At 48.6% G+C, this 21,951-nt stretch overlaps 1 protein-coding gene across 3 annotated transcripts in view; it reads right to left on the reverse strand.

Moving 5' to 3' along the window:
* Positions 1 to 21,951, reverse strand: part of PDCD10 (programmed cell death 10) — a 295,941-nt gene that overhangs the window by 144,608 nt on the left and 129,382 nt on the right. For 2 of the 3 annotated variants that reach the window (XM_069618493.1, XM_069618494.1), the window contains one exon: positions 10,922 to 11,039. In XM_069618493.1, the coding sequence (XP_069474594.1) occupies positions 10,922 to 11,039 (118 nt within the window). Of the gene's footprint in view, positions 1 to 10,921; positions 11,052 to 21,951 lie in introns of all 3 variants that reach the window. The other variant, XM_069618492.1, reaches the window with a different exon arrangement.

The following is a 21,951-nucleotide window of genomic DNA, read 5'->3' on the forward strand; positions in this document are numbered from 1 at the left end:
AGGTTTTCTAGATTTATTCAAAGGTATACTAATGATCATTGTTTATTGTATGTCTAGTGGTAGTTTTTCATGCTAGCTTAGTTAGCGTCTGCCCTATCTCACCGTGACCCAACCCTCACCCCGCCCAGACACAGGCAGATGGACCTTGTGACGCTCACCCTCCTGCCAACTGAGCAGCCAACCCGGAGAACACAGCACTTAAGGATTCATATGTTGCTGTGATCACCACCAATCCTGAACTATTGTAATCCCTTATGTAATGATGTCACTGATACTTTTTTCCTTCATAAGTTCATGAAATTGTATTGTTTGCCAGAGCGCTCTCGAGGTAGCAGAGTTCTCTGGATGCCGACTTTATATAAATTTACTAAAATCTTGCAACCCGTTCTAGTCTCATTCCCACTTGGGGTGTGTTGTATATTTCTACTTTTTTTTTGGATTGTGTATAGGTGCTATACAAATAATCAATGTGTTTCAAAGCGCTTCAAGGAGGGTGGGAACAAGGGAGAACACAATTACATTCAAACAGGACCTTGAAACAGGTCAGAATGTGAAAGAAATAACTATCAAATCATAACAGATAGTGCAAGTGCATGGATCAAAAAGGGAGAGGGGGAGGAGGAGACAAAACTAGCAGTACCATTACTATGCCTGATGACAATTGTTGCAGTGCAAGAGTGACAAGAGGAGGGGGGGGAGGAGGGTAGGTAAGGGGGGAATGGAAGGCGGTAAGGAGAGGACCAAAACAAGTGACTATCTACAAGATAGTGCAGGGGAGGGAGTGGGAGGAGAAGACAAGGGAAAAAAAGGGGGGACGAACATGCTGTTATCAGTGATGCAGGGACCAATAAGAGTAAGTGCTAAAATAGATAGGATTAGAGATACTGGCGGGGATCAGGGGGGGACAAGGGAGACACTGGTGGGAGTCAGGGGGGGACAAGGGAGACACTGGCGGGGGCAGGGAGACAACTGGCAGGGAGGACAGGGGGACACAGGCGGGGGAAGGGGACAGGGAGACACTGGCGGGGGCACACTGTAAACAGTAAGGGGGTGGCTAGTGGTGGACAGGGGTAGACAGGGCCTTCGTTGTGGCCTTCGGTGGTGAGGCCGGCTCCCGCCTCCCGGTTGTTGCCATTGGCTTAAAGGGCCAGAGGCAACCAATCGGAGAGGGGGGCGGGAGCTGTAAAAACAGGAAAGCAAAGTCCAACAAATTGCGTTCTAAGCGAGGAACGCCCATCTTAGAAGGCCTTGGAGCATAATGTTATCAGGCTGTACCAGGCATGATTACATGAATTGCCACAGTAAAAATGCACGAAGCGCAACTAGATCATAAAGGCAAACCATGAAAAACAGGCACGATCGGATCGTGGTAATTACAACCAAGATTGAAGCATACTTTGCATGTGTAAGTCTGGAGTGAACCTTTACACAGACGACCCACTCTGTGTTGCTCACTTTCTTCCACCACCTTGCTTTCACAATCTTCATAAGTGCTCATTACTTGTATTTTCTTTTTATTCATAAAGATATAGTCTTTGTTTTTACTCACTACGTGTGTTTTACACATGCTTTCATTTCATTTGTAGGCTTATCAAAGCTTTCCTTTAGTTCGGTATTTAATAATGCTTGCTTTATACTCAAGATACTTTAGTTCTAGTTCAGCAATCGCTTGTGTTCAAAAACCTCTAACTTTAGGTTTACCATCAATTGCACACGTTTCTGGGGTAATTCTCAGTGGGGGGGACTGGTTGTCCCGATTGGACAACCAGACGTCCCTTAATTGTAAAATTCAGGTAGAGAGTGCAGAAGTTGTGTTGTAGTTCCTGTTAAATAATGCAAACCTGGAAGCTAAAGACAAGTCCACCACTGGAACTGAAACTGAAGACTAAGAGGATGAAGGAAAAGCGGCTGAGACTATTTCCAGCAACCAGAGAGCCTGCTATGTAACCTAAGCCTGCTGTAGCCCTTCCTTCCAATCGACCTGGGGACTCCCCAAACGATTACCCTGACCCAGAGCCTTAAGACCTGCATTTTTAGCTATCCCACACATTGCTGCGACCTTGCAGAGCTGCAATAAACCAATACCCTGGGACCTGGAGCCATTGTGCGATGCACGGTCTTCTGAATCTCGCTGGAACTTCGTGGGCATCCTGGTGTCTCTCCAGAGACGCGAACCAAGTCGAAAAGTCCTCACCAGAGTGCTAGACCTTTGTAATGACAAGAATCTGACCGCAATATTCTGTCTTCTTCTGTGCTCCTGTAAAACGCCTCAAATCCACAGAGCCGTATTCACCCGTGAGGAAAACCATGCTTAGAGCCTGCTGCAAACTCCCTTCCAACGTCCTGTGTTCAGTCACCACGATAAGGAATCCACAGAGCAGGTTTTGGCTGCAAATCCTGAAGTTCTCCTACTGCAACATCTTCAATGCTGAGGTACTGTGTTGGCTTGGGTATGTACTTGCCTTAAGTCCTTTGCGATTCCTGCCAAGTGTGGGGTGGTTTCTGCGATTGGGTGGTTTCTGCGATTGGGAGGCTTCTCATCGAGTTCACCCAGTTCCACTGCTGGAATCCTCCTATGTTGTCTTCTGTGAAGCCCCTGGGCCCTCAATTAATTCTTAAAGTAAAATACTCACCTGTTTGAACAGTCTTCCTGAGGAACTCTGACTTTAAGAACCTATTTTGACACGGTTTCTTGGTCACTAGATCCTAGTGACCTCCCCCCCTCGTCTTCTGCCACTGAGAACACTCATGCTCCAATAATAAGGGAAAGATTTAAGGGATTGGGCCTTTTGCCTAGAAAAAAGAGGAAGTGTTTAAAAGTTAGCTCCTTGAAAAAGAGTTAGTTGGTAACTAACAGAATGAACAGTTACAAAAAGTTCTTACTTATCTTGGATGTGTAATGCACTATTTTCAAAAGTATGTATAACATCTTTATTTCCTTAGACACCCTTTTGCCATTCTAATAGAAAGTAGATTTGAAGATATGACATGCATTACTTACCCGATGATTCCATCTGCTTAGATTCACATGCTGTGCATATAGTCCGACATCTAGTGGTAAACGCAGAGTATTGCATCTTGTCTTTCGAGTATGGAAAGGGGACGTCGACATGGGTGTGCCTGTAACACTTGCGACGTGTAGTGTACCCTAAATCCCTCACGCTCAAGGTCCCTCTGATTGCATTTTTTCTGCCGTGAGGGAGCCTTACGACTATCGTGAGCGATTACAGAAAAGAGAAAAGAAGTAGTGAGAGGTCAATGTTACTTCCATCCGAGCGGGGAGGAAGGGTGGGTGCATGTAAATCTAAGCAGATGCAATCATCAGAAATGCTATTACGGTAAGTAATGCATGTCTTCTGATGCTTGTTAATCTGCTTAGAATCACATGCTGTGCATAGACTAGCAAGCAGCACCCAGAGTTGAAGGTGGGATGTGAGAAGGAACAGTAGTGAATAAGATGTCTTAGTACTGCTTGTCCCACCTGAGAATCAGACCTAGAGTGAGTGTCTAGTCAATAGTGTTTTGTCAAGGTGTGTACAGAACTCCAGGTTGCCGCTTTGCAAATGGACTCGAGAGGGACATTTGCAATGAATGCTATGGAAGCCCCAGTGCCCCGAGTAGAGTGTGCTCTAGGCTTGAAGGGCAGATTTATCTTGGCAAAAGGGTAGCAGAGTGTGATGCAATTGACAATCCACCTTGAGATGGCAGATTTAGAGACAGGATTCCCCTCTCTACCAGCTGACACAAACTAAAAACTGGTTCGTCTTCCTTAGTAGTTTAGTTTTTTTCCCGGTAGTACATGACTGCCCTGCGCACATCCAGTGTGTAGGCTTCTTTCCACCACGTTAGTGGGGTTCTGGAAGAAAGTTGGCAGTTCTATTGACTGGCTCACATGGAACTTTGAAATACATTTGTGCGCAAATCGAGGGTGAGTGCGCAGAACCACCTTACCTCTGAATTGTAACGAAAGGGTCTAAAATTGAAAGGGCCTGTAGTTCACTGACTCCTTATCCAAGTGACTGCCACTAGGAAGGCGGTCTTGTAAGTAAGAGCTGTGAGACTTGCCTTATGCATATAGTCAAAGTGAGACCCTATAAGTTTGGTTAATACCACATTTAGGTCCCATCTGGGAGCCGGGTTAGAAATTGGGGGGGGGGGTTAATTCTCTTAACCTCTTCCATTAAAAGCTTTAATAACTGGGATCTTCCACCACAAAACCTTCTGTTGGGATGTGGTTTATGCAGAGAGTGCAGCTAAGTGCACCTTCAGGGAATTAAAAACCAGGTCTGAGTCTAGTAAGTGAGCCAGGTATAACAATATGAGTAGGAGGTTTCCATGTGTTAATATCCCTGCAAAAATATAGCCATAAAGAATGGCGCCATATTTTTGCAGCAATATTAACCCATTAAACCTACGGGGGACACCCCAGCAACCCCCATATTTTAAAGGGAGCGGGAGACAGCCCCGCAACCCCTATCCCATTTACCCCAAAACGTATCCCCACTAATAATAATATCGCCTATGGCCGTTCCCGACGACCATATATATATGGCGATATTATTGGTGGGGCTAATATTACCAGATACCAGTGGGAGAGCAGTCAATGGGATTGATGCTCTTGGAATTGCACCAGTTGACGAATCGTTTCCATTTATTGGAGTAGCAATGTCTGGTGTTAGGCTTTCTTGCTTCCCTAAGTACATCCATGCATCTCTGAGGAAGTTTGAGATGCCCGAACTCTATGACCTCAGGAGCCAGGCCGCTAAGTTGAGTCTCTGCGGGCATGGATGAAGTGTTTCCCCCTTGTCTTGAGATAGCATGTTGTATGGGCAAGGCAGTTTCATTGGAGACGAGAGACACATCTCTGTCAAATGGGAGAACCAGGGTGGTATGCCCACATCGGGGCCACCAATATCATGGTGACTGGTTCCTGGTGCATCTTGTACACAATCTTGTTGAGTAGGGGAGTCGGGGTGAGGGTAAACAAATTTCCCTGACTAGGTTATCCTGAGACCGTTCCCCTTGGACCGGTTCTGAGGTACCTGGATGCGTAATCTGGACATAGCGAGTTCTCTAGAGATGCAAACAAGTCGATCTCTGGGAAGCCCCATTCTGCAAAAACATTGGAGACTATGTCTTTGTGTAGTCGCCATTCGTACTCTAAGGGCAACAGGAAGTCTCTGCGGAGCACGTCTGCCAGAAGATCGAGCTCCCCTGGAACATGTTTAGACAATAAAAACATCTTGTGTTGGAGAGCCCATGTCCAAATGTTCTGCGACAGTTTTGACAGCCCTGGAGTGAGAGTGCCTCCTTGCTTGTTCAGGTAGTACATGGCCGTGGTGCTGTCTGAGGATCAGTACTGCCTTTCCCTGCACCTGGCCTTCAGTGCTTTGACTAACGCTAACAAATTGATGCGGTTGGATTCTCCTGCTGGGGACCACACGCTGTGTGCCGTCTGTCGGAGGTGAGCTCCCCCCACCGCTCCCGCCTGTGAGAGATGTGTCCGTCGTGAGAGTGGCTTCCACTGCGGGGTGGTGAAGGTTTTCCCTTTCAAGAGGTTTTCCCTCGACCACCACCGCAGAGAGCGAACGAGGGCTGCTGAGACAACCACTAGATCATCCCATTGTCTGCTGGCCTGACATCACTAGCTGTTGAGCCACTCTTGCATGGGGTGCATGCATAAACATGCATGAGGAACCAAGTAAATGTAGGATGCCATCATCCCGAACAGTCGCATGGCCTTGCGTACTGTCACCTCTAGACTGGCTACATACCGAGGGATCTAAAACAGCATGTTTTGAACCCTCTCGTTGGAGGGGAAGACTAGGCCGTCATCTGTCCAAATTAGAGCCCCCAGAAACTGCTCGACTTGGCTGGAGTCTAGGCAGGATTTTCTTCTCTTTTATGGAGAATCCCAGACTGAATAAGAGGTCTATCGTCTTTTGAGTGTTTGACAGGCATGTTCCGTAGGAATACCCTGTTATGAGCCAGTTGAGGGAAGGATAAACTTGGATGGATTGCCTGTGCAGGTGTGCTGCTGCAACTGCCAGTATCTTTGTAAATACCCTTGGGGCTGAGGCAATGCCGAAGGGAAGGACCTTCAACTGATAGCGTTTGTCCTTTATCATGAACCTTATGCATTTCTTGTGTGCCGGCAACATTGCAATATGAAAGTATGCATCTTTCATGTCCAATGTTTCCATATAATCCCCCTGCATCAGTAGATGAATTACCCCTTACAATGTTACCATTCGAAACTTTTGTGGTTTGACAAATTTGTTCGCTGGGCACAAGTCTAGGACAGGGCGCATGGTGAGATCCTTTTTGGGTACAAGGAAGTACACTGAATAAATACCCTTGTTTACCTATAGAACGGGGACACTTCGATTGCACCCTTTTCCTGCAGGATATCGACCTCTTGCAGCAGGATCTTCAGGTGTTCCATTGTTAGGCGCCTGGATCTTACAGATCTGTATCGAAGTGGCCGGCTGAACTCTATGCAATAACCGTGGGTGAAGGTCTTGAGCACCCATTGGTCTGTAGCAATCCCCTCCCATGCGTGCAGGAATGTTATACGTCCCCCGACCGGGGAGGCATGGGAAGGGTCCCGGATTTGAGTCTCATTTCTGACTGGAGGCCAGGGATCCTCTGGGGGTGGCGTTGCGACCCCTTCCTTTCCTGTGGCGTTGTCCTCTGGGTGGATGTGTTTGCGGAGGCAGACCCCTGTCCCGAGGACCAATTGTTGCCTGAGCCGTATTGGTTGTGTGGGGAACGAGGGTAGGACTGCCCACAAAAGGAGCGGTGAAAACTCTCCCTCCCCCCCCCGCGCCCTTCTGTTGAAAGGGTCTTTGAGTGATCAGATTCAAATATTCAAATTATTTAAAATCTCATTCATCTTCTTGGCCGTTTCCAGTGCCTCATCAACGGCCTTGCCAAATAGGTTTGATTAACGACGCCTGTGTCTCTGGTTTCAAAACTAGTTTTTCAACCAGGCGTACCCTAGGCCTAGGTTCTCCCTGCTTTCTCAGCAGCATCCAAAGTGTTCTTCAAAATGTTGTGGTTCACCTGTTTACCCTCTGAAATCGAAAGCTGACGAGAATGCACTGGTTCAGGGACTTCTTGTGGACCCTCCTGCAGCAGGTTCCATTGGACATCAGAATAACTGTCCAACAGCGTGGTGTTTGCTATGCGGGTTGAATATGCTGCCGCAGTAGTGTTTTTATTCCCCCACTCCACCCCCCACCAAGAGCATACAACTTTTTACATTCTTTGTCCAGCGGTGTCTCGCCCGTGCACAGGGGGACCCCTGCCTTTTATCTTGTAGTCGTAACCACAACAGAATCCGGGGTGGCATGACCCACAATATTTAGGGGGTCAGAAGGTGAGGGGCGAAAGAGTTTCCACTCGAGGGTTCACAGCCCTGGTCTGAGAGGGTGTTCACAAGGAAGGGGTGGTGCGCCTCTTGATAGAATTTAGTAAAGGGATAGCCTGGCTGGCAGGAGGAGTCTCCTTTAAAATGTCTTCCACAAAATCTGAATCTAACACTGCCTCTTGTGTGGCTCTTTGGAAGTGTTCTGCAGCCTTTTTCAGAATGGCTTGATTGCCATCTGGTCATATACAGGTGAAGCCTGGCGCAGAGTCGACAATGGCATCGACGAAGTCGTCAAGGGCTTCAATGACTTATGCTTTTTAGACGTGTCGGGGAAACTCTATTCTCGAAGAATCTTTGACAATTTGACATCGACTCTACTCTATCGAGGTTCACCTTTACTACTGGATTCTTCCACAGTAGTTCCCGACCTCCCTGTGTCGTCCGATGGAGCGACCAGGGTCTGGCTCTTTTGAGGCTTCTTTGAGGGGGGTTGAGACCGCATTCTCAAAGATCTTCATCTTCCTTCTAAATTCATCCTATTTTCTTGGGCAATCCAACTTAGTCGGGCATCGAGATCTATTTCTCCTCTTAACCTTTTTTTGAAGAGGAAGATGAAGAGCATCTCGATCTACTGCATGATCGAAACCTCTTCGAATGTTTATGACGATCCCATTCTTTCGAATTGCTTCATTTCCTATGTCTTTTCGACAAAGCCTTCGGGGAGGCCTTGGAAGCTTCCCGCCCCACCACCAATTTACCTTTCTTCTCACAAAGGGCCTTCTCCGTCATTGACTGACAGGAGCCACAGTCGCCAGTTTGATGGTATGAACCTAGGCAGCAAAGAAACTCGGTGATGATCTGTAAATCGACATCTTCGATCCGCAGTTGATACTATTTTTGAACCCCGTCTTGGGAGTAGATGGGGTGGAAGAAGACGACATTTTCTGAATAAAATTTCGAAGCGCGCCGTTCTGGAAAGCGAAGCAATCCGAAAAACGGAACTGAAGCCAACGGGCGCGGCACCAGCTATTTATGCTGATGGTGACATCGACACAGTACAGAGCCCGTCAAGGGAGAGACACCACGACCTCGTGCACAGCGCCCTCTGCCGAGAAATTCTTTTTCCGAAGCAGCGAAGCTGGCAGGATACGAATATCATAAGATGAGGAATACGTGGGAGGACACAATCCATTCGAAAGGGGCGTTTGGTTGTCCAATCAGGTCAACATGAAAAAAACAGATGTCCACACTCGTGCGGAACTCTCCCGTCCCTCGCACTCCCAAGATGTGTTTTACAACTACCAATATGATTTAGTATATTTTTCACAGTATGTACAAAAAAATGTTAAAAACAAGATTATTCCATGGTAAAAAATAGTGATAATGTTACTGCTCTTATGTGATTACTCACATCGGAGTAGTGTTGTATCATACATTCAACATACATTTCAATTCATAGGGTTTACATACATTTGTAATGTACAAAACAAAGTCAATTAGTGATCCAATGTTTCAGCTTTTCTCAATTTATCAGATCACAGTGATGAGTCCACTATATCTTTATCAAATTCTATCCATTTGAATAAGATGTTGGTTTAGTTGTAACGGTAATGCTCTATTGTCTTGGATATCTGCTCAACACGTTTCAGGAATGTATTCCCGTCATCAGGAGCTCTTAGTCCAATATGAAGCTATTCAATTTTTCTAATCTAGAAAATCATATACATAGGTTTTCAACGTCTTATTCTTTCAATTTCAAAAATATTCTGTCATGTATCCAATTAATAATCAATCGGGTCAGCCAGAGCCCCCCCCCCCCTCCCTGTGGTAGCTGGACCTATTCTGGCACTCTGGCAGACAAAGGACATGGGGGGGGGGGGGGAGCATTGGGGGTTGGAAAACTCCTCCACCACTTCCTGCCTGCCCAAACACTATGGCGCCTAGGCGTGAACACCCAAGGGTCCGCTAATAATGGTGATAAAAGAAGGGAGGGTCCAAGTTGGTACTTGAGTGCCCCTATTGTGTACTACCGAGGCTAGGGACATAGCCTGCGGAACAAAAATTACACAATAGTTGGTAGAACACGTCCACTGCCACCAGCCATAACTAGGAGACTGTCTATGTGACTAAAAAGTCAGGAGCAGAGAGAAGGGGCATAATAGGTATTCCTTTGGCACTCCACATAAGGTGGTGTGTGCCAATCTCTCAGAGTAAGGCTTTAGGAGAGATAAATAACTGTAGTTAGTCTAGGATAAAGAAAATAATTTCAAAGGAGGACCCTAACGATCCCCAGCAACACAGCCCATAAGGAGCTGGTTGCTGCAATAGTAAGATGCAGATGCCCCTAAGAGTTTAGGGAGACATATAGACTCCATGGGATAGGTAAAATACAAAAAAAATAATAAGTCCCAAAGGACAGAGCACAGAAGAACGAATGAGTGGAAAAAGGCTCCACTCATTCAAGAGTTCAGAAAAAGGTCCAGATGTCCAGCAAAAAGTGCTTGGGGTCTCACTAGGAGAGGGGATGAACATACAAATGATAAATCTCCCCAACACCCACCATTTTAGCAAAAGCCACTAAGGTAAAACCGCCGCCACCAGCCATTCGAGTAAACCTGCAATTGTAACACAAATGCTACAGGTAAGTAAGCAAGGGGATACTTTGTATCCCCCAGTGCTCCACATAAGGTGGTGTGTGCTGGCTCACTATACAAAATGAAAAGGGGGAGATTCCCACTCACCTATGGACAAGGAGAAATAATCCCAAAGTCAACGCAAAATGTTCTGGGGTTGACACATCTGAAAAACTTACCTAGCAACTGGATCCCCTCAGCACTTCACATAAGGTAGGGTGTGCTGATCTAGCAAAAAAAAATACAAAAGGTAGGATAAAAACTATGCCCTGCCTTTGTAACAGAGTTTGCCAAGTAAAATAAAAGCAATCACAGCAAAGCTCTAGGAGCCTCCAGCAACACTGCATAGAAAGTGCCGCAGGCTGCTTTAATAAATTGCAGATGACTTAAATTGGACAAAAGCTTGTCTCCACAAAGAAATACCAAAAAGGAGGTAAAAAGTTCCCATGATCAGAGTAAAAGTGAAGGTGGAAAAAGATTGCCACGCTCTCAGAAAAATCAGTAAAACAATCCAGAAAAGGTGCTGGGGGACTCACAGATGGAGAAAGTTTAGCACAAAAATGGACATCTACCCCTGTAGCTCATCATAGAATTGATCATTTCCCATGTTCGGAATTTTTTTTTTGTACATTTGTATCCTGGGAAAACCGAAGATTTACTTTAAATCTGTTTGTCTGGCTTCACTAGACAACCTTTAGACATCCTGGCAATACATGAATGCAAGCAGATTCTCTTTGGCCATTGAGAAACCAAATTGTAATGGTATTAATGTGGTTGAGGTTTAAAAATACAATTTTGTTGCATAAAAACACTGGAGACATTATTTACAATACAGCCCAAAAAGCTTGTGTAGTCGCAAATAGACTAACATTGACCATCATGCAAACCAAGTTGAACAATATCCCTATAAGCTTACCTTCTACATCATCAGCTGCCATTCGTAGGAGAGATTCAGTAAAGTTAACTTCCACACTTTTTTTCTCCAGAATTTTCATGATTATGTCTTGTGTGAGACCCGGATTCTCTTTTTCAGCCTGTGCAAGAAACTACAAAGGATGAGAATCCATTCCAGAAATAAGACTGCAAATAGATTAACTTAATATGCCAAAATAAAACAGTTTTTGTTCCTATGCCAGAGTTCTGCAGCCCGTGGCTCTCCAGATGTTATGGACTAAAACTTTCATGGTATCTCACCAGTGACTGTGCTGCTAGTGCTGATGGGGGTTGCAATACAAAACATCTGGAAAGCCAAAGGTTGCAGACCTTGGCATGTGGGCAGTGTACCCAGTTCCCAGCAGATATTGTAAATCAGAAAACATCAGAGCCAGAAGCTTGTAGAACAATCCACTGTTTGTTTTTCTAAAGACCACACAAAGGGCTTTATAAAACGATACCATAGGCAATACAGTAAACTCCAACTCTTAGTATATACATGTAGTACTTATTTTGGTAGCGTGGACAGAGCAGTCAGACTTATCGTAGGAGGGCGAGAGGGCTGTACGAAGGTACAAAGAACTTGTAGCATACATATGGTACAAAGAAACACTGGTACACTGATTTATTGTACAAGCAGAGGTTTATTTGATATACACAAAAAGAGATTCGTTCAGAAAGTTAAGTACCATTAGAAGTTGTTAGGGCAGTTTTTGTGAAGTCCAACTAAGGGCTTAATGAAACCATTCAACTGAGACAGTACAAGAATTCACTCGTATTTATGGTGACCGTAAAAGCTTCTACATAAGTTTCGACAACAAAGCATCGAAAAAAAGTTTTGAAAGCATTTTTTTTTTAATGGGGGGTCCCCCGTTTAAAAAAAAAAAAGAAACTTTGTATTCGAAAGTTGTGTGTGGAAGCTTTTTTTTTTTTTTGAAAGAATGACCGGATACCTAAACCTGTACAACACGAGTACAGTAATCCTAGGGAAGTCAGACCCCGTTATGCACATTTAGTATAGGGCACACCTATGCATGGGGAGGTGCGCCAGCGATGTGGTCGGTCTCCTGATGGCCTCCATGGGAAGCCCTCGGTCTTATCTAACTAATGCAATGTTTCAGCAAGCCCTATAACAAAAAAATGCCTGTCGCAGCGTTTGGAATACCCAGGCAGCAGATGGGAGGGGAAATGAGCAGCTAACGCCCACTGCAACTCCAGAGCGCGACCAAGGAAGTTTGTGAGGCCGCCGCTGGGACAACACAAAATGGCGGACAGACCCAAGAGAGGTTATTGCAGAGTCGGATACAGACTGGTGGCCTCAGTGGCGAGCAACAGAGATAAGGAGCCCCTGATCCCCTGGCCACCCTCCAGCCTGCCTGAATTACCCCCGAAGGGCACTCTGGAATTGCTGCCTGGCCGCTCTCGGGTCGAGAGGAGTTCCTGCTGCACCGGCCCGTGGAGAGACGGCACGCCCGGCCCTCGTGTGATGCCGGGAGACATTGCGAACTCTGCCGGTCTCTGCCGGTGGGCAGAGGCAGACGAAGGCGGCCCAGCTTGATGGGCAGCGCCGCAGTGGGGGGCCATTGTCTGACCCATTAGGGAACGCAACGGACTTCAGAACTCTGCCTCCCACCCCATCCCCGGAGGAGGGGGGGGGGACAACTCCAAGCGGTGGCCCCTCCTCGGCGGTCGATCCCTGCTCCAGAATGCGCCAATCCTCGCGTCTTGCTGAGGTGATGGCCACGAGGAACGCGGTCTTCCACAGCAAACTTGAGCGGGGCTGAACGCATAGGTTCAAATGGGCACCCCCCATGAGCCTAGTCAACACCACATTGAGTTCCCACGCCAGAGCATTCACCGGCAGGAATGAGCGGAACAGTTCCTTGATGAACTCCCTAACTAGATGCTGCGACCACAGTGAAGACCGTCCCGAGATCTAGTGTAGTGGGAAATAGTCGCCAGATGTACCTTGATGGAGACGTGAACCAGTCCCAATTTAGCCAACGATACTAAATACGGAAGTACTTGAGGGGCCGTGACCCTCAGAGGGTTGATCTTCTGCGACCGGCACCAAGTCGCAAAGCCCTTCCTTTGTGTCTGTAGAACTTTAAAGTAGACGACACCCTGGCCTTGGCGAGTACCTCCCTACAGTCCGCCGGCAGAATGTAGCCACCAAACTAATGCTGCAGGAGCCAGGTCTTCATGTTCAGAGACCGGGTTGTGGTGCAGAATTGCACCTCCTTCCCTGGAGGGAAGATCCGCAACCACTGGCAGTTTGACGGGAGGGGACGCTGACAAGGCCAGGTACCAGATCTACCTAGGCCACGCTGGTGCGACGAGGATCATCCTGCACCAGTACCCTCAGAGTTGACTGATGACTCATAACGGCAACGGAGGGAACGTATACAGAAACAGGCCTTCCCAAGGGAATGAGAATGAGTCCCCCATGCTCACCGGCTCGGGGAATCTGCTGGCGAACCTCCGGCACTTGGTGTTCGTCGCTGTCGCAAACAGATCGATCTGGGGACTACCCCATTTGAGTAAAAGGTTGTCCACTTGATCCAGCCGAAGCTTCCACTCTTGGCAAGAGCGTTGCTCCCTTCTGAGAGAGTCGGCGACGGTGTTCTTTACTCCTGCCAGGTGAAACTGAATGAGGAACATCCCCTGGGCGACAGCCCAGTGCCACAAGTCCTGCGAACGGAGAGCACTGTGGATATGGTGCCCCCGTTTCTGGATGTAAAACATTGTGGTGGTATTGTCTGAAGACCCTCACCACTTTGCCCTTGAGGAGACGGTAGGAACGACTTGAGGGCCCAAAACCCTGCCCTTAGTTCCAGAACCTTGATGTGTAGTGTCTTCTCCTCCGGGACCCACAGGCCTCTGGCGTGAAGCCGTCTGGTGTGGGGTCCCCATCCTTCCAGGGAAGCGTCTGTCGCGACAGTCTCCTGTTATGGGCGCTCTGGAAATCTGTGCCTTCGGCGCCACCTTATCGCTCGACCAAGATGGCCGAAATCCTCTGTTGAGCCTGGATCCCACGAACAGTGTGCCCTGCGATGGAGTCAAGCAGGACTTTGATTAATTCACTGAGAACCCCAATTCGTCAGCAGTCGGACGGTCTTCGCAGTGTGGTCAACTGCGATGTCCTTTGACCTGGCCCGGATGAGCCTGTCGTCCAGATAAGGGTACACGTGGATCCCTTGCAGTCGTAGATGGGCCACCACCGGAGCCAGGCACTTGGTGAAGACTCCGAGAGCCGACTTCAGTCCGAAGCGAAGAGCCTTGAACTGGGAATGCTTCCCTTGAACAACGAAGCGCAGAAACTTGCAGTGTCCCTTGCGTATGGGGATGTGGAAACATGCGTCCTCTAGATACAATGACAGACTGTCCCCCTCCTCCAGCTGGCCGAGCACCTGCTGCAGCGTGACCATCCTGAACTTTTGGGACTTTATGTACGGAGCCGTCGTTTATCGAGGATGGGCCTCCTGCCCCCAGTCTTTCTTACGAGAAAGTACCTTGAGTAAACTCCAGAGTATCAGAGTCGCTTTGGTACCAGCTCTTTTGCCCCTTTTAAGATGGCACAAACTTCCAGCAGCAGCTGAGGTATGTGTTCCTGTCGTACCACCGGTGGCAATTGCGGCCACTTCCGTTGAAACTCTAAAGTGTGCCCGTGGGCAAGAGCATCCAGAACTCATTAATCGGTGGAGACCTTCTCCCACACGTTGACGAAGTCCGCCAACCGGCCTCCCACCGGGGAGCAAGGGTGGGGGCTAGATGTCTTGGCTGGTTTAGTCCTGCTTGGCAGGTGGCGCGCCGCCCTCGGACCCTTGACGCCGGCTGCCACCTCCGAAGGCCTTGGAGCGACCCCTGTTGGTTTCCTGGGTCAAAGAATGGGAGGGTTGACAGTAAGAGGATGAGCCCTGGCTGAAACCCATCGAAGACCTCCTAGACATCCCACCTGAGGAACAAAAGGACGGCCTGTGATGCTGCAGCGTGCCCAAGGCACGGGCCGTCTCCGTGTCGGTCTTGATGGCCAGGAGGGATTCCTCGACAGCCTTCCCGAACAGGTTGTCTCCGAACAGCATGCCCAGGACCCTTGTCTGGACCTCCTGCCTGAAGTTGGTGGCCTTGGGCATCCACAACAGCAAAGGCAGGCTGTTGCCCATCTGGCAGAAACCTGTGTCCACAATGTCATGGTCTGGAGGATCTCGAAAGCCTTGACCAGTTTGTCATCGGGGAGGAAATCCAGCAGCAGAGTAATTTTGTACCAAAGCTCCTGTATCTGGCCATGATCACTAAGGCGATGGCCGCATTTACCGTTGTCGCCACTGAGTAGATTACCGTTTTACCCATGGAATCCAATTTCTTCCCCTTGTTGCCCGTGGGTACAGATGAAGAAAACGAACTAAACTACTTCTTCCTGGCGGCTGCCGAGACCACCGACGGCCGAGACCGCATACACTTGGGCACAGACTCCGGCACACGGTACTTTTTCTCAAGTCAGTCTCTTCGCTGGGGCTGAGGCAGGGTTCTTCAGCATCACCAGCCCCTCATCCTAGACGTCATCTAGTTACGTTCCCCTTTGCCTCCCAGCGTTGGTACAGGAAGTCCTCCTTATCCTCTGGGGTGAGCTGGAAGAGCTCTGACGCTTAGGCAATCATGGAATGAAAAGATCCCGCTTCGTCCGGTTCTCCCGATACAAAATCTCCCAGTCCTGCGTCATCGTCCTCATCAGTCGTCGCTGTGTCTGTCCCCCAGGGGAGGGCGGGAGGGGGTGGTCAGCGATGGTTGGAATGGAGGGGTAGGGTGTCCGTTTGCCGGTGGTTGGCCCGTTGTCAACAGGGGTCACTGGTGGTGCAGCTGTCCGCAACCTCCTCTGAATCTCTGACATCAGCGTGTGGAGTGTCGAGAGACCAACACCATCTTGATAGAGGAGGATGGATTGGCCTGAACACCTGGGCCTTCACAGGCAGGTCGGCCATCTTGTCCTGCTTGACCTTCTCCGGGTTCTCCCGCAACTTCCCCAGGGTAGCAGACTTCCTCTTGGATGAAGAGCTGGGGCGGTGGCTGGAGATCAAGGCCGACAGACTATGAGCTTGCCCTGACCGTCACGGGACCTGCTTGCGCGGCGACCCCGACGGAAGCAGACTTGCAGTGCTTGGCCTTGTGTTGGGCCCCACAGATGGAGAGCCCTCAAAGCACTTAGAGGCCTGCTCAGGTTGGCTGCATCCGGAAGAGGCATGCCCCCGAGAATCATCCAGGGTAGAGGCCCTGGTCGTGAGCCACGCCGCCAACGGGACATGTCGATCCTTCATCGTGCGCATGGTGAAGCCATGGAAGATCTCACAATTTTCTTTATGCGCCGGATGTAGACAATACAAGCACTGGGAAAGCTTGTCATTCGAAAAAAATGACCACAAACCGCAGCTGGTGCACAGCTTGAAGAGGGAAGCTTGGTCCTTCTCCTCTGACATGAACCGGCATGGTGTAGGCCTGTAGATTTCTGGAAGCTTCCAAAAAGAACACTCGACAATTTCTGCCCTTCTACTGCATCTACTGTTATTACTACTCAGCTAGATAGCTTATAGAGACCTTAGATTGAGCACCCATGTGGTGCCGGACCACTCCATCAAAAGGTATTGTAGCATGCTTTAAAGTTCAATCACTTATCAGCAGTTTAACTTCACTTGCGTCGCTTACCACACGCGTTTCAACACAGACCGGTCTGGTATCGGTCTCCCCAACTCACCAGCTGTGAGGACTTCACTGATGCTGCGCTGCTTTGTTCTTGGAGCCAAGGATGGTACCACGGCGGCTGGTGATTCTCCCGCCTTGATTACCGATGCAGCAAAATGTCAGACAAAATGCAGGATTCTTCAGCCTGGTTTCCTGGCCTTATTCTTTCTATTCAGAAGGTCACTGGAAAGTAATGGCTCTGTGTCAATGGACTTTCCCTCCTTCTGCCATCTCGAAATTGCTGTTTGCTGGTGTGCTTTGCCTCACTCGGATTGTGCTGCGCCTTTTATCCGTGTGGGGAAGTGTAAACTGTGTGGGAAGTGTAATGGAAGTCAGGTGCGAGTGATTGTCGATAATTGCCTGACCATAGTATTGGGACATGTCGGGTACACAGCTCGGGTGTTAGTCAGTTTTCCCTTATAGCAAGCTGTCAGTGAGAAGACATAACTTACCAACTGGTAACATTCTTTTGACTGGATGTTCCACCAACGTATTCCACATCTTAGACATGTAATGTCTTCAGCTGTGCACTTCGGAAAATTTTTCGGCAGAGGGCGTCCTGCATCGATGAAGTTGGGTCGATGTCCCTCAAAGGCTTCCATCGAGGGCGACGTCACCAGATGTTATAAATAGGACACACGGCGCCCGTAGCCTCAGTATGTTTTTCCCCCCAGATCGTGTGGCACCCATCCAATGCCTGCATGACTGCACATAGCCTTGCGGAAAGGTAAGCTGCAATCGCATAGGAAATTCTCCAGAGGGGCAGGCTGCGAGGTGGAATTTGTTGGAGGAACACCCAGTCGAAAGAACGTTACCAGTTGGTAAGTAACTTGTTCTTCGAATGGAATGGGTCCCCCAACATATTCCACATCTTTGACAGACTACCAAAGCAGTACCAGAAAATGGAGGAGGGAGAAGAATTTAGAGTACCCAATCAGATGACGGAATAAAGAACCACCTTACCAAAGGCCATATCTTCACCAGGGATCATATCGAGGGAGTAATGTTCAACAAAGGTGTGGAAATAAGCCCATGTGGCTGCATCACAAATATTCCTAATAGGAACTTCCCGTTGGAGGGCTGTGGAAGTAGCCACGCCCCTAGTGGAATGAGCTCTCAAACCTTCAGGAGGGTCCTTACTCGCCAATCGGTAACACTCAGTAATAGTGAGGATAATCCACCTGAACAGAGTCTGTTTGGTAACAGCCTGGCCCAAACAGTGTCTAGCATATCCCACAAAGAGTTGATCGTCCACTCTGACCATGGACATCCTAGAAACATAAAAGCTCAGAGCTCTCCTAGGATCCAACCTACGGAGTCGCTCCTCTTCCTTACCATGAGGAGGCTAGAAAGAAGGAAGAACCACTTTCTGGCTCAAATGAAATTCGATACTACCCTAGGTAGCAAGGAAGGACGTACCCCAAGTACAACCCTGCTATTGTGCAACATAGTAAAGGGCGGCTTAGAGGAAAGAGCCTGCAATTCACTCACTCTGTGAGCGGCAGTAACCGCAACCAAGAACACTGTCTTGAAGGATAATCATCTCAAGGGACAAGAGTGCACAGGTTCAAACAGAGCACCCATAAGAAATTTCAAAACCAAATTCAAATCCCAAACCGCCACCTGGAAACACATTAGTCAGTCCTTCAAGAAAATGAGAAATCAAAAGGAATCTTAAAGTAATAGCATTCTTCAGACAAGCGCTTAAAAATAGACAGCGCATCCAAGTAACCTTGAATGGTACCTACTTGAAGGCCCCTGTGGGCCAAGGAAAGACAAAACCATAGGAATGGAACTCTGAAAAGGAACATTTCGTCCTCTGCACCAGTCGCAAAACTTACGCCAACGGTACAGGGATTTTGTTGCTGGCCTCCTGGCCAATAGCAACACCTCCATTACATCATCCAGGAGGTCCCAATCCTTATATCTCAACCTTTCAGATACTAAGCGTGAAGGTTGAGAGTTCTGACCTCTGGATGGAGAACCTGATTGCCCCCCCCCCCCCTCTCGCGAGAGTAGATCCTCTCGGTAGGGAAGACGGCATGGAGGGCAGATGGACATTTCTAGACGGTCCAGGTACCACGCTCTCCTAGCCCAATCCGGACCAATGAGGATCATGTGGGAACCGAACCTCCGCAACACTTGAGGAATGACGGGGACTGGAGGAAACGCGTACAGAAGCGGGAATGACCAATCCACTATGAACGCGTCTAAGGCTCCTCTCGGAAGAAACACCCTTGAGCGGAATCTCTCGCACTTCCAGTTGACACTGGTGGCGAAGAGATCCACTTGTGGGGTTCCCCAAAGGGCGAAGATCTCCTGAAGGACTTCCCGAGCCAACTCCCACTCGTGAGAGATCGTGCTCTGCCTGCTCAGAGCGTCCGCTGATGCATTTTCATCTCCGGCCAGATGAACTGCAGAGATCGAAATTCCCTGCTGGATGGCCCAGAACCAGAGCTGCATTGCCCCTCTGCTGTTGAAGTGCAATGGCTCTGAAGGAGTGACCCTACCCACCCCTTTTTTGTTGAGGTAATGCATGGCCACTGTGGTGTCAGTCATGATCAGGACACTCTTCCCCCGCAAAGAGAGCAGAAAAGCCTTCAGGGATAGCCTGATGGCCCTCAGTTCTAACAGATTGAAGGGGAGTTTGGACTCCGACAGAGATCAACGACTGCTGGCGGTCAAGTCGTTGGCATGAGCGCTACCACCCTATGAGGGAAGCATCCGTCACTAGTCACCTCTGACCACAGTTGCCAAAACGGCACCCCCTTCATCAGGTTCCCTTCGTTGGCGCACCACAGAAGATCCTGGGAGACCAAGATTGGAATCCAAATGGAATCCAACAGCTTTCCTGAGAACTGCGACCACTTCGTCTTGAGGACCCATTGCAGGGAGCTCATCCTCAGCCTGGTCTCTGGCACCAGGAAAAATGCAGGATGCCATAGGCCGAGCAACCTTAAGAATTCAAAAGCCGGGGGACTCTGGGGATGTTGAAACTTGTCCACCATCTGCACAATGTGATGAGCCCTCACCTTGGGAGGCGAGCACTTCCCCAAGGACATGTCCAACACAGCACTGATGTACTGGAGCTGTTGTGAAGGTGTTGGATGCGACTTCTTGAAATTGAGGGAGAAGCCCAGCCTGTGCAGGGAGCGGCAGATGAGACTGAGGTGATCCAATGTTTGCTCGGGAGAACGCACACGGATCAGCCAGTCGTCCAGGTAGGGGTAGACTTGAATCCCCCCTAACCTCTTGCCTGAGATACGCTGCCACCACCACCACCATTAGCTTGGTGAAGACTTTGGGCGTAGGGGAATCCGAAGGGCAGAACCGAAACTGAAAGTGTGAGTCAACAGCCGCAAACCTCAGGTACTTTCTGTGCTTTGGATGAATCGGCACATGAAGGTAAGCATCCTGTAGGTCCAGAGACACCAACCAATCCTGAAGTAAGTTGAAGGGCCTGGAGGACTTGAGAAGGAACAAGTTACTTACCTGTAACTGTTCTCCAGCATGGGTCTGGCATCGATTCTCATGAATATTCCCCGCCAGGCTGGGAATCCTCAGTAAAGAAAAAATCAGTTTCAGTTTCGTTTCTGAACTGTCTTTCGTAGTAATAACCAATCACTGGTCTCTGGGTCATAGTGCCCCCAGCCAATGCCTGCCCTCTATCTAAGCCCCTCTGGCAGCCATCTTCAGATTTGGTAGCACGTAAAGTGGCAGTAGGACCAAGTGAAGAGCCGCAGAGGGGTAGGAGGGAGGGTTCGCATGTGAATCCATGCCAGACCAACGCGGGAGAACAACAGTTACAGGTAAGTAACTTGTTCCTTCTCCAGCATGGGGTCTGGCATGGATTCACATGCTCATGAATGACAATGCATTACTTACCGTAAAAGCATTTCTGATGGTTGTATCTGCTTAGATTCACATGCTGTGCATAGGTCCGACATCCAGTGGTCACTGCGGAGTATTGCATTTTGTTTTTCGTAGTCGAAAAAAGGGGACGTCGACAAGGCGTATCTGTAACACTATCCCTATAGTGACGTGCGTTGTACCCACAATCCCTCACGCGTCGAGGTCCCTCTGTTTGTCTATGTTCCTTCCATCCGAGCGGGGAGGAAGGGTGGGCGCATGTGAATCTAAGCAGATACAACCATCAGAAATGCTTTTACGGTAAGTAATGCATTGTCTTCTGATGTTTGTTAATCTGCTTAGAATCACATGCTGTGCATAGACTAGCGAGCAGTACCCGGAGTTGGCGGTGGATTATGAGAAGGAACCGTAGAGAAAAGATGTCTTTATACTGCCTGTCCCACCTGGGAGTCAGATCTAGAGTGTGCATCTAGACAGTAGTGTTTTGTAAAGGTGTGCACAGAACTCCAGGTAGCCTCTTTGCAGATGGACTCAAGGGGAACATTTGCAATGAACGCTATGGAAGCCCCAGTGCCTCGAGTGGAATGTGCTCTTGGCTTGAAGGGTAGTTCTCTCTTAGCAAGAGTGTAACAGAGAGTGATGCATTGAACAATCCATCTAGATATAGTGGACTTTGAAACTGCATCTCCTTCTCTTCCTGCTGCCACAGAGACAAAGAACTGATTAGTCTTTCTCAGTGGTCTGGTTCTTTCCATGTAGAACATGACAGCTCTGTGTACATCTAGTGTATGCAGACTTTTTTCTCCCAAGCTGGAAGGGTTTTGAAAGAACGTTGGTAGTTCTATTGACTGGTTTACATGAAATTTCGAGATGAATTTTGGTGCAAACCTTGGGTGTGTGCGTAGAACCACCTTATCCTTGTGAACTGTCACGGTACAAAAAGAGCTTGTAGTTCACTTACTCTCCTAATGGAGGTGATAGCTATTAGGAAAGCAGTCTTAAGAGTGAGGTCTTTAAGAGTTGCCTTGTGCATGGGTCCGAAAGGAGGGCCCATGAGTCTAGAAAGTACCACATTTAAGTCCCATCCGGGAGCTGGGTTAGCTATCGGAGGGTGTATTCTCTTTACCCCCTCCATGAAGGCCTTGATAACTGGTATCTTCCACCACGACACTTTAAGTTGGGAAGTGGTGTATGCAGAAAGTGCCGCTAGGTGGACTTTAATGGAATTGAAGACTAGACCTGAATCCAGTAAATGGGTCAAGTACAGAACAATGTTAGTGGGAGAGCAGTCAACCGGGTTGATGCTCTTACCTCTACACCAGATGACAAATCTTTTCCACTTGCTAGAATAGCAGTGGCGAGTATTAGGTTTTCTGGCTTCCCTGAGGATGTCGATACATCTCTGCGGGA

Source organism: Ambystoma mexicanum, chromosome 10 (assembly GCF_040938575.1).
Source record: "Ambystoma mexicanum isolate Mex_15411 chromosome 10, UKY_AmexF1_1, whole genome shotgun sequence".
Classification (NCBI taxonomy): domain Eukaryota; kingdom Metazoa; phylum Chordata; class Amphibia; order Caudata; family Ambystomatidae; genus Ambystoma; species Ambystoma mexicanum.